Here is a 13,502-nt window from a genome sequence, read left to right as displayed (position 1 = left end):
TACAGTACCTTGCCATAGTATGTCAGAAAATCCTCACAAGTAGCATACTATGGGTATGGGAGTCGAGACATTTTCTGACATACTATGGTATGTCTAGCGTGCAAGTTCTAATAACCGACATTTATGTGAAGGGTAAAAACATTCCCTGAGTAAACTAGAGCTAGTGATGTGGTTCTCAGTGTTTGGTGTGAACCAAGCAAAATAATCCAACATGAAGGAAAAAGAAAAAGAAAATAATATGGTGGTGCTATTGCAAGCAAATATAATAATAGTCCATTAGGTTTCCTGGAAAAAACATATAAAAAAAAATTATAATAAAAACAAACTGCTGCTGAACCATTTTTAGCTGCAATTGCTTAAAAACATGGCATATTTTGGTAGACTTGCTAAAAATGCAGATTAACTGTAAAAATCTAAAATCACAATTACAAATGATCAAAATTACTGATCACATTATCATTTAACTCATTTATTGTTTAATTTCTACTAATTACACAGAGCTTGCGTGACTGACTAGCTGTTCACAACCCACTGACAAACTACTAACGGAAAAAATATAAGGTTTTGCACATTCTTACACCCTAGTTATTTAGGGGTTACATCTGAATAAATCAAGCCATGAAGTTTAAAAAAACCACACTGACGGAGAAATACCACAAAAGATCAACTCTGTGGGAACATTTCTAAGTACCTGACCCTTTTCCTAGTACAGTAAATTTTTACAGGTTGGTATAATTGCTAACACACCTGTCATGTTATTCAATCTCTAATTCCACCACTTCCATGTTTATTTCAAGGGGCCGAGGCGCCTTTCGTACTCTGTAAAGTTGCAAAAAAAGGAGTAAACCAGTCACATGTTTCCTATTAAACATGTTTTCTTCACCTTAATCTTCAAGTGTCTGTTTTATAGAGGAGCTCTGTTTCCCTTTTGTAATCCATTTTATGTTTTTAATGAAATGTATCTAGGCAAACGTGTAATATACACAAAAGAGACTAGAAACAGGCAGAGATATACGACATGGATTAAAAGATTTTGGAAATTTTGATCTTTCCTAATGTCCTACTATCCTAAATATTACTGTCCTCATACTTGTTTTAAACCAATGTTGGGTTAAATATGGACAAATCCATCATTGAGATAATTTTATTGTTGTATTGCGCAATTTCATGCAAATCTAAACAATAAAATCTAATAAAGCATATAATAAATGCATCCTAATCAGTGTTGGATTACTAAAAAAATAGTTAATTACATCATTAAAATTGTATTAAAATTACTTTTCTAATTACTTTATCGGCGTCACGTTGGCTCAGTGGTTAGCTTGTAACCTCACAGCAAGAAGGTCACTGGCTTGAATCCCAGCTGGGCCAGTTGGCATTTCTGTGTGGAGTTTGCATGCTCTCCCCGTGTTCACATGGGTTTCCTCTGGGTGCTCTGGTTTTCCCCACAGTCCAAAGACATGCGCTATAGGTGAACTGAATGAACTAAATTGGCCGTAGTGTATAAGTTGCGGCCGGAAGGGCATCTGCTGCGTAAAACATACTGGAATAGTTGGTGATTCACTACTAAACATTAGATTTTGAGTCAAACACAACTTTTTAGCTTCAAAAAAAATATGCCACTTATATTATTACTACACTCTCAGAAATAAAGGTACGTGAGCTGTCACTGTGGTTGTACCTTTTCAAAAGATACAAATTAGTAGCTAAAAGATATATATTAATACCTCAAGGGTACATATTAGTACCTAAAAAGTACAAAAGTGTTCCTCTTAAAATTTGTAGGTACTAATATATACTTTTGAGATACCAATATGGACCCTTCAAGTAAAAGTAAAGTCACCCTTTTGAAAAGGTTCCATCCCAATGACAGCTTGTGTACCTTTATTTCTGAGAGTGCATTATTAATGACAAATTAAACATTACATGTACTAAAATATTTCAAAGTAATGACAGCACACTTCATTTTAAAAAGTATAGGTTGGTTCATCCTAAACTTGGGAAAAATATTGAGAAAACCCTGTCCTTTTAAGATTTTTCAAGTTTAATGGTTCTTGAGATCAAAACAACGTACAGGATTTTTGTGTATTGTCACAGAAAAACACCAGAACAGAAGCAAGTAATGCCATAAGGACAAAAGCAATTACAAAAGCAGTCATTTTAGGCCACATAAAGAAGAAATCAGTGGAAAATCAAGGAGGGACTGAAAACATATCATTGTTTTTTATTTATTTATCTTAAGCATCTATAATTTTCTAGATAAATGTCTCTTTAACTGAAAAACAGAATTATACAGCAAAATATATTTGTATAACAAACAAATACAGTTCTCCTGCTTCTCTAAGTTGATTTATAATGGTTGAATTTAAGTACAGTGTTTAATTACCTAAAAATGAAAAGCAATAATTTTCTGATAAGTCATTTAATTACAGTAACTAGTCACTTTGTAACGATTTACATGCAACACTGATCCTGAAAGATGGAATATTTTCTATATTACTACTGTACTTCCATTATATTTTACAGAAGTAAAGATTAATTCGAAAACCACAGAGCCAAGAGCCGCCAAACATCCCTCAACATTCCTCAAGACCACCACACACATACAATTCTGAGCTACAAATTTCCAAAGCAAAACTAACAGTCCTTTTCATTCCTCCTGCTCTGTTTTATGAACGATGTTTTTTTTTTCTCCAGAAGACCACAAACATGGCCAGACCCTGAAGGCGACACAGTGGTCTGATCAGCTCAGTAGGGAATGTGAAGGGTTAAGGTCTGTTCCATAAACTCCCACTTAAGGATCTCCTCTGGCAGCCTGTGGTGGGGCTTAAAAATCCTGATTTGACAGATCACATTTTACTCACAGGCACCAAGAAAATAGCCAAGCGCTGCCTGCACTGCGCTTCTACTCTTTAACGTGGCAGAATACATCCCAGAGTCTTCAGATACAATGGGGACGAGGCTGAGAATGCTCATTTCAGCAGTCGTATTGGTATCAATGGTGCTCTCAGCATCTGGGGCACACTATCATACTCACAGGCATCACAGACTGGAGGATGTAGCACTTACTGAGGAGACCGATGTAAGAGCACAGAGGAATAAGGTAAATTAATTATATTCATTATTATAGTCTACAAAGGCTGATGGAAGAGTCTTTGCTGATTTTTTTTATTAAAGTTAATTAGTTTACTTTAATTGAGTTTGTTTTATATATATATATATATATATATATATATATATATATATATATATATATATATATATATATATATATATATATATATATGAAATGATGAAATGTTAGTATTTATTTTATAAATGTTTGATAATATTTATTCCAAATTTTGAATAAAAATATTGTTATTTAGAGCTTTTTATTTGTTTTATTCAATGACAATTTGTGATTGAAAGTAAAAAAATAAAGGTTTACTTAAACTCAACACTATATACATATATATATATATATATATATATATATATATATATATATATATATATATATATATATATATATATATATATACGTATATATATATATATATATACGTATATATATATATACGTATATATATATATATATATATATATATATATATATATATATATATATATATATATATATATATACGTATATATATATACGTATATATATATATATATATATATATATATATATATACATATATATATATATATATATATATATATATATATATATATATATATATATATATATATATATATTAGTGTTGAGATTTCTATCTATCTATCTATCTATCTATCTATCTATCTATCTATCTATCTATCTATCTATCTATATCTATATCTATATGTTGGTGTGCATGTATATTATACATGTTAGTGTGCATATATAAAAAACCCTTGAGGTTTCATCTTTTATTTATCTTAACCCACACACTAATAGGGTTTTATCTGCTAATTGTCTACGCTACAATCAGTTTTGAATCCAGACAGATTTGTCCAGCTAAACAGGATTAATTGAGAGTCCTCAGAGATGGACTCAACAGCTGCTGGCGCTGTGTGGAAGCTCTCTGATTAGTCAGCAATCTGTTCTGCAGGATTTCCCTCAGGCTCACATTCTCCCACCCACAGCTCCACAGTAACTCACGGGGGTCAGACACTGTCAGGGTGATTTAACAGACGCCTGAAGACACACAGGTCCAGACAAGGTCTCAAACACATCGGAGGAGATGATAGTTTTTCATCAACAGGATGTAAAAGAGTACTTTACACAAAAATGAATCCATTTACTCACCCTCATGTTATTATAAACCTGTCTTTCATCCAGGAAAACAAAAGCAGATGGCTGCTTTCTATGCTTTTAAAATTAAGCTTACAAGTTTCAGAATAGATGCAAGGTGTTTGATAAAACTAATATGCTATGAAAGTCTTTTGAAGCTTTCTGTAATAAAAAGATCCAAATTTAACTCATTATTCACTATTCAAGAAGTCATGTTTTCCACTAGTTTAACAGAATATTCACAGTTCAGTAAAGGAGAATATTGTCACTGAATAAACAAGTTTTCACATAAAGCTATCAAAACTCATCCAAAAGTCTGAATACACAGGGTTTTCTTCATTCTTCACCAAAATACCTCTTCTTGTACAAGAAATGTATACAGGTTTGGAATGACATAAAAACCAAACATAACTTTGTATGCTTCAATATCCCTTTGCACTCAAAGAAAAGTTTCTTTAGTTAAATTGTGCACTACTTTAAGCAAATTTTGAATTATTATGTTTAAATGATAACCTCTGGACAAAACGTCAACCTGAAAGTTACGATGACTGTTAAAGGGATATCAACAAAAGCATCAAAAAGGGATTGTATTTATTAAAGGTATAGTTCAATCAAAAATGAAAATACCCCATAATTTACTTGTATATCCATGCATGTGACTTTCTTCTTTCAGACAAATCAGAGTAGATTTCAATTTTACCCTGCCTTTTCCATGCTACATAATAATGTTGGGTAGTGTTCCCTTTTCTGATGCATTCAAAAGTACATAAATCTAACCCATATACCATCAGTGTGTTAAAGTGTGTCTTATGAAACAGATCAATGAGTTTTTGTGAGAAAAATATTCACATTTTAAAAATTATAAACTCAAAATCACTAACTTCTGGCAGGCTACCAAATGCATGTTCTCAACAACAAGTTTGGTACATAATGTAAGAATGTCATGCATATAAGAAATGTTGAGGGTAATTTCAATTTTTGGTTGAACTATTCATTTAATGTCTAACTTGAATGTGGTATTCTTATCAATTAACCAAATGTGATGACCAACGATCCATGTTGCAGAGATCGACAGATGGAGACTACAACAAAAACGCCCTTATGCTTGCTGACGCCCCAGATGACTCGGGCCCACTGCAGCCTGTGGGAGACCCTTCAGGTAATGAATGACTGACATCTGGTCAACTGCCCGAACAAAATGAGTGATAAGCTATTCTTAAAAGACCTCACTTAATGTATGTTTTTCTCCAAGAGCTACAAGTATAGGAAGTGATGCAATTTATTATTGCCCATCCACCAGGTTTCATTAACTGAATAAAAATTTGTCCATTTTCCAGACCTTCCAACCTGTCTACTGTGTGTGTGTCTAACTGGATCTGTCTACTGTGAAGAGGTCGACCCGGATATGACATCAGTGCCTACTTTGCCCAAGGAGACAAACTACCTCTATGCTCGGTACAACAAGATAAAGAAGATAACAGCTAAAGATTTTGGAGATATTGGTAAGTTCCTCTTGACTTGACTTGCTCTAGCATTCACTTTGACCGCTATTTTCTACTGGGAGTTCTCAAATGCAGTTCTCTGGCATAGGATAATCGATTTCCCCAAAGGGGAGCAGGAGACAAACAGCTGCATCTTTTCAGAAAACAACCCAGAATTCATATACAAACCGTAATGTGATCGCAAGAGATTGCTAGTTTTTTCCATTGCATGAAGACATCGATCACATTTCTGAATCCCAATGCCTGTATGTTGACAAAAACTTGGACATTTGGTAAACTACTCTGTTTGCAGCAGTGCATCGTAGACACACACAAAAAAATAGTTAGAGGGAGCAGTCAGTGTTTAAAGAGGCTTTGGGGACCTCATGCATGGAAAGCTTTCAAAACACTTTAATATTATGTCTCCCATAAACCAAAATGACCAGAAAACTACTTTAGCTAACACAAAGACTTGAGCAGTCCTCAACAGACGATATTCATTTTCAAGATGATTTATTGCATTTAAAGTACATGCATGGTGAATGTTAATTAAATAACTCAATACAATCGTGATCGTGTTACTTAAATAGTCAATTTAATGTTCTTCTATCTAATACCTTTCATCAACTGTAGTGACTCTGAAGAGAATCGACTTCACTGGAAACATCATTTCTGAGATTGAAGATGGCGCGTTTGCAAAGCTAACCATGCTAGAGGAGCTCTCGCTTGCTGAAAACCAGTTGGCCAAACTACCAATGTTACCGGCGAAATTAACCGCCTTCAATGCCAATCACAACAAACTGAAGACCAAAGGAGTCAAGGCAAATGCTTTCAAGGTATCTATCACTGTCTTTGTTTTTGTTGCTTAGTGTTTTTTCTTTTTTGATTTGGACAAACTAATTTCTACAAAGAATAACCACTGAATTGCTCTAAGCAAAAGAAAAGCAGCCTTATTTGCTAACATTTCTAACTGATCTTCATTGCTTCCAGAAATTAAACAAACTGCTACATCTGTATCTTGCTCACAATGAACTGGAGGCCGTACCTCTCATTCCAGAGACCGTCCGCACACTTCATCTTCAGGTTAGAAAGTGTTGTATAGTAACAAACCTTTTCCACATAAATCCTACAAATAGAAACTCAAACCCCTTCTGTTGCTTTGTTCACAGAACAACAACATTTCAACTGTGTCAACAGACACCTTCTGCAAAAGTAACGACACTTACTACATCCGCCCCAACATGAACGAGATCCGTATGGATGGAAATCCCATCAACCTTGGCCAGTACCCCAACAGTTTCATATGCCTGCAGTCTCTTCCAATTGGGCGATACCAATAAAAACAGATTTAAATGTATAACGCAGTGAGAAGTCCTTGGATATCCAATGAAGATGACTTAAACCACGAAGAAAAAGTCATTAAATCTCCTGGTGCCTGTGCACTACTGAGTGTCCAAAAGAATCTGTACTATATATCTATATGTAACAGCTGCCCAAACACTTAGATTTCCTTTTGATACTGACTTTGTAGATGAACCTGAAACACAAGTCTTTGAAAGAATAACTTTATATCCACTGTAAATAACCATTGGAAGCTACTGCTTGGTAAAATGTGAGATCATGAACAGCTGCAGTCAAGCTTCTAGTATTTCTCAGAACTCTGTGAATTTCTGACACTTTCTTGTACTGTTAAAATGTCTTGTTTTGGCTTAAATTAAGATGCCTGCTAAGTTAATTTGAGGGTAAGGAAACCATTCCAAGTCCCAAGACGCTGGTCTTTCCAACTGACCTTTTTTATTGTTTGAATAATATTTATATGCTAAATCTGTAATTACTACCTATGTGTGAATTAAACATGAATAGACTGTACAGTAAAACATTGTATGAATTCAACATGTTATGTTCACTTTAGTTGTTCAAATACACTTTTTTCTAAAAATGCTGACTAGTTTGCTCGTATCCTTTTTGATAGCTAAATCAGATTGGAACCTAAAAATACATGGGCAGCTCCAAAAAAAAAAAAAAAAAAAAAAGACCAAAACAACTGTCTGCAAATTGCTAACCAATTAAACCCGAAGATTCTGCACAGAGAAAGTTCTGGAAAAAGTGCGGTAATATTGTTCCATTTTACTGGCCAAATTGGCAGCGATCACAACACAATGGTCCAAGCAAATAATGGAATGTTTTTCATACTGCTTCAAAAGCTTCATTCCCAAAACTTTCACTGCCATCAAGTCATGGAATTTGTTCCCAATCTGGCATTACCCAATCTCAGCAATCTTACTCATTCTTATGAAAGTCTAATATAATGTACATGTTAGAAACAACTAAGTTCAAGACATACGACATAACCACACAAGAAGAGACAAGGAAAACTTGAAATAAAAACTGACAGAACTTAAAGAAATGCATTAATAATCTTAAAAAAAATTATCTTCACTGCTTCTGAAATCTTCAGAAAATTGCGTCTGAAATATGTTTTTTTTTTTTTTTTGGAATGATATTGGATAAAATACTCGTTTTGCCCTGTGGCCTATTATACCTATTATACTTATTATATCAATAACTTTCACATCAATTGATATCAAATATAATTTAACACAAATTTCAGTTGATAACAACATCTACTTGACCGCAACCAACTGTGGACAACTGAGCTGGGTTAGACTCTACTCTAAAAAAGGAGTTAATTTTGTTCTGCCTAAAGGCTAGTTTATACTTCTGTGTCTAATTATTGCTGTAACCCAGGGTGCCTGTCTTGCGCATAGTCATGCATTTATAGTTCTGCATGCTGTTTGTGTTGCTCTGCAATAACACTTCCAAAACGCTTGCTGGCACTAGGTTTTTATGTTCCTCGTTGTCAAGTTTTGTTTTTTTTATGCTACAAGTAGCTAAAACTCGCTCATTCAGAGGCGGGTCCTGGTGGACGTGCAACAACTTTAATCATAAAGTAAACACAAAACAAATGTTTCCATCTGTTGCTCCGTCACGCGACTCGACACTTGTAAACACTTGCTCCATCAAGCTCACGGCTCTCAGCAACACTCATGTATGTCACCGGTACCAAGCTGACCAATCACAAGAGCTTGCGCTACGTGTCGCTGCGACGTGTAGTTAAATTTTTTGAGAGGTGACCAGCAAGGGCTATGCGACCGCGCAAAGGTTAAAAGTATAAATCAGCCTGTGTTCCTATAATTAAAGTAATTCCTAGCTCCTGGGGTGCAAACACACTGAAGTAAGTACCACCAATAGTTATAGGAACTAAAAACTATAGGAACTCTGGTGCAAACCCCTGAATTGATTAACTTGTTTGGGTGTACTGAGTAATGATGTGTTCACAGTACCAACAACACAATGCCAAAAAGACAAGATCCCATTCATTTTAATAGACACCTAGCAATTTCTAACAATCTCAACCCATACCAAGCATTGGTGACCAGATGTCTGCAACAACATGATGTGTCCAGTGTGATTGCAGCTTAAAGGGGCAGTTCACCCAAAAATATGTTATAATTTACATGAGACACTTTCTTCTACCAAACACAAAAGAGGATATTTTGAAAAATGCTGAAAATCTGTAACCATTGACTTTCGTAGTATTTGTTTTTCCTTTAACATTTCTTCAAAATATCTTCTTTTGTTTTCAACAGAAGAAATAAACCCATAAGGGTTTGGAGCCCCTGAATAAAAGACTGAGATATTTTTTGGGTAAATTATTCCCTGTTTAGAGGTGAACAGCGGTCCTCCAGTAACTGAATTTATTGTTTGATTGTCCATATTATTGATTAATAATTGCTACTTTTATTGCTGGTTACCTGAAAGTGCTGAAACGTTTGACGCCTATCCTCACATCTCTCGGAAAATGTCCTCAAGGTCCTGAAGAACAAGAGAAGATCTTTTGTGTCCTCCATTCTGCAAACAAGACAGTATTGCTCAATTAATATCTCATAATGGCCAACAGTGTATTGCTTACTTTAATGAATAACACATTCCAATGAGAAACTTAAACTGTCTTTAAGTATTTGACAAAAACATGACAGTGAAATGCCCTAATTAGTGTAAATTTTAGCACAGAATATGGAAGGATAAACTGTGTTTGTGTTTAATCCCCTTCACAGGCTGATGTTACGAGACATTTCGAGATTTTCCATAGATTTACCAGGGGCCCAGAAATTGTGGCACAGGACACAACTTTCCATGACTCTCGAGTCTTGTCTGCGAAAGGCCAATGTTGTAATGAGTGATGGAAAAATGGTAAGTCTCTCAAAACTAAATGGATCCACTCCAGCAGTAAAAGACAGCAGCTCAATGGCAAGAGTTAAAGAAAAGGCTCCATGAGAATACAGAAACACAAGACAATTAGTCTATGGCTTAAATGTTTTGGGTCTGCATGAACTGAAGGTTTACAAACACTAATCAGGCAACTGGTTTGACTGACGTCTCACACTGCTTAAATGAAACCACAGACAAATTTGCCAGCAAATTTCAATTTCCATCGTATGTAATTTCAAAATTGTTGATGAATCGAAGGACTTTGAATCTGAAAAAGTCATTTCAAACTAAGCTTTCATAGAATGCTAACCTTTTAAGTTAAATAGACTAAACATACTGAATGCCAGCATCACTCTACAGAGCGATTAATGGCAAATCAATGCTTGGCTCTTCTGGTTAATTTCACTTAAGATGTCCCTTCAGTTTTTCTCATTTGCTTGATTTTATTCCCAAGAACCTGTGGCATGTACTCCTGTACTAATGTTAGCCATATAGGTTTCACATTAGCAAATTTATTATGTCTATCTCTGATGGTGCACTTAAAATTTTACACTTAAAGGAATAGTTCACTCAAAAATGAAAATCTGTCATTAACTCACACTTTGCTTGTTTCAAACCTTTAAGTTTATTTTTGCTGTTGAACACACAAAATAAGATATTTTGAAGAAAGCTGGAAACCTGTACCCATTTACTTCTTTAGGCTTTCCCTTAAACTTCCAAACCTTTATGAGTTTCTTTCTTCAAAATATCTTCTTTAGCTTTCTAACTTTAGCTAACCTTTCTGTTCATGATTGCTTTTAATGATTTTTCTGGTTTATTATTCGTCTGTTTTGTTTTTCATTATGTGCTTGTAAGGTGTCCTTGAGTGCTTTGAAAGGTGCCTGTAAATAAAACATATTATTATTATTATTATTATTATTATTTAGTGTTTAACAGAAGAAACTCATAAAAGTTTGAAAATATTTAAAGATGAGTAAAGATTCATTTTTGGGTAAACTATTCCTTTAATCTTGTAAAAAAATAACAATAACTTATGTTGTAACCAAAATGTAATATAAAGGGTGAAGTGAACAACATTAACAAACATCATTATTAGAATAAAGCAATGTTACTTCAAAACTCAAGGTTTTAGTGCTTAAAAACTGTCTCCCCAGACATGCCTGAATCCACTTATGTACCCAACCACAAGAGTGCTCAAAAAATTCTTCTTAAGTTTACATGGACCATAATGGTTATAAAACGCATCTTCCTGAGACGCAGAGACAACTCAAACTTATGCGAGAATCATTATCTCCAGTATTTTTCCAACTCTCTCATGCCAGGACAGACTCTTAGACCAGACAATATGATCCAGATGTACATTCAGGGTCCAGGAAGCTGGCTGAACTTCAGAAAAGGACCCCAACAAATCGTCGACAAAACAGCAGCATTACTTTAAACTGTAATATGTCATCTCGGCCAAAAAAAAAACCTCTAAGTGGAACAACCGTAAACTCTAAAATGGAAACAAATTAATTGCTAACTCAAAAGTATGCATTCAAACAAAAGTTTGGAAATGCCTTACAGAATCTGTGAAAATGTGAATTATTTTGACGAAATATGAGATAATGCAAAATGCATGTTTGTGTGTTCCATTTTCACTGCACGTCACTGCAAAAAAATGTATATAGTTACTACTGACATCATTTAAAATGTAAACGTTTGAACTTTTTTCATCCATATACTTCTATAAGCATAGGATCTTAATATATTTTACACTGAAACCATTTTACACACACCAAAAGTCACACCTCTGGTGTGACTTTTTTGGAACCACTATAAAATTAAGTTTCGTGTACTTTGGTGGGACACCCCTATATACTGAACATTCCAACAAGTCCAAGCAAGTAATAGAGAGTTGTATATATAATTTTAAATAACAAGATAAATCTGTATTTGTATATTATCTGGATGGGAGACCACATGGGAAAGCTAGGTTGTGGCCAGAAGTGGTGTTAATGTGATCAGCAGGGTACGTTCAACCTGTGGTCTGTGTGGGTCCTAACGCCCCAGTATATAGATGGGGACTCTATACTCAGACATCTCGAGTCTCCCAAAAGTCTCGTATTTGAGGACTGGGTGGGAGACGCGTGACTCCTAGATGATCATTTGTTTGCATGCATTTGCAGGTGATAATCTACCGGGAGTCTCCCGCCCGGTCCTCAAGTACATCGCACAACCCTCCCCGCTTTACAGATATGTTGCGCATGACTCGTCCACCGCATCCCTCCCGCTCTTGAGATACATCGTGCAGCCCTCTCCACCGCATCCCTCCCCGCTCTTCAGTTAAGTCGCGCATCCCTCCTCGCTCTTCATATACGTTGCATAGCCCTCTTCCACTGCATCCGTCTCGTTCTTCAGATTTGTCGCACACCAAACCCTCGCCCCCACATTTTCAGATCCATCGCGCACCTAACTGTCATGGCCTCCTAACCATCCCAGTATCATAATTGGCTTCATCACTCTGTCTCCTCTCCACCAATCAGCTGATGGTGGAAGAGGAGTTTCCTCCAAAAATGTGTAAAGCGCTTTGTCCAGAAAAGCGCTACATAAATGTAAGGAATTATTATTATCATTCATTAATTCTCACAGCAAGAAGGTCGCTGGTTCGAACCTCAGCTGGGTCAGTTGGCGTTTCTGTGTGGAGTTTGCATGTTCTCCCTACGTTCGTGTGAGTTTCCTCCGGGTGCTCCAGTTTCCCCCACAGTCCAAAGACATGCGGTACAGGTGAATTGGGTAGGCTAAATTGTCCGTAGTGTATGTGTGTGAATGAGTGTTTATGGATGCTTCCCAGAGATGGGTTGCAGCTGGAAGGGCATTTGCTGCGTAAAACATGTGCTAAATAAGTTGGCGGTTCATTCCGCTGTGGTGACCCCAGATTAATAAAGGGACTAAGCCGAAAAGAAGATTAATGAATGAATTATTATTATTATCAAGAGATGTAAAATGAATTTAAGGTACAGATCAAATTTTATTTAAAAAAAAAAAATAGCAAAACCATTAATAAAGTTAGTGATACCCAATACTTTGTCAAACAACAGACTTCAAATTACATAAATATTTATATTTTGTCTTCAAAAAAGGTGTTTTACTCAAAAAAAAAAGCATTTATCAACCACCCATGTATGTAAAGATCTATAACGACTACTATATTGTTGTTGGTTTAAATCCCTAAAAAACTTGATAAATTAAACAACTACCAAACAGCATTTAGCTACAGATATGACACGAATGGATTAATGAAGCAGCAGGAGAACAAACACTACAATCAGGAATCTTCCTTACTGGAAGCCACAGGTTCAAACCTCCGCTCTTTTCATGTATATTGTAAGTGTACAGTACAACATATAATCTAAACACTGTAACCTTCTAATTATCTCGGCAGTTTTCTCTGTAGAGGGCTGAATACATCAACATCAAAAGCTGTGTTGTGCTGTTCTTGTTCAAGT

The 13,502-nt window shown here is 35.3% G+C and overlaps 2 protein-coding genes across 2 annotated transcripts in view; one reads left to right on the top strand and one right to left on the bottom strand.

Annotated features, from left to right (window-relative positions):
- cenpp (centromere protein P) overlaps positions 1-13,502 on the bottom strand; it is a 73,473-nt gene that overhangs the window by 52,746 nt on the left and 7,225 nt on the right. The window contains exon 6 of the mRNA XM_056447256.1: positions 9,558-9,654. Within this exon, the coding sequence (XP_056303231.1) occupies positions 9,558-9,654 (97 nt within the window). The remainder of the gene's footprint in view (positions 1-9,557; positions 9,655-13,502) is intronic.
- ogna (osteoglycin, paralog a) lies at positions 2,820-7,681 on the top strand. Its single transcript, XM_056447255.1, has 6 exons — positions 2,820-3,103; positions 5,327-5,420; positions 5,599-5,763; positions 6,376-6,578; positions 6,733-6,825; positions 6,912-7,681. The coding sequence occupies exons 1-6, from the start codon at positions 2,951-2,953 to the stop codon at positions 7,080-7,082; spliced, it is 879 nt and encodes a 292-aa protein (XP_056303230.1). The 5' UTR covers positions 2,820-2,950; the 3' UTR covers positions 7,083-7,681.

This window comes from Danio aesculapii, chromosome 22 (genome assembly GCF_903798145.1).
Source record: "Danio aesculapii chromosome 22, fDanAes4.1, whole genome shotgun sequence".
In the NCBI taxonomy this organism is placed as follows: Eukaryota; Metazoa; Chordata; class Actinopteri; order Cypriniformes; family Danionidae; genus Danio; species Danio aesculapii.
This window is presented reverse-complemented; position numbering and strand designations above follow the sequence as displayed.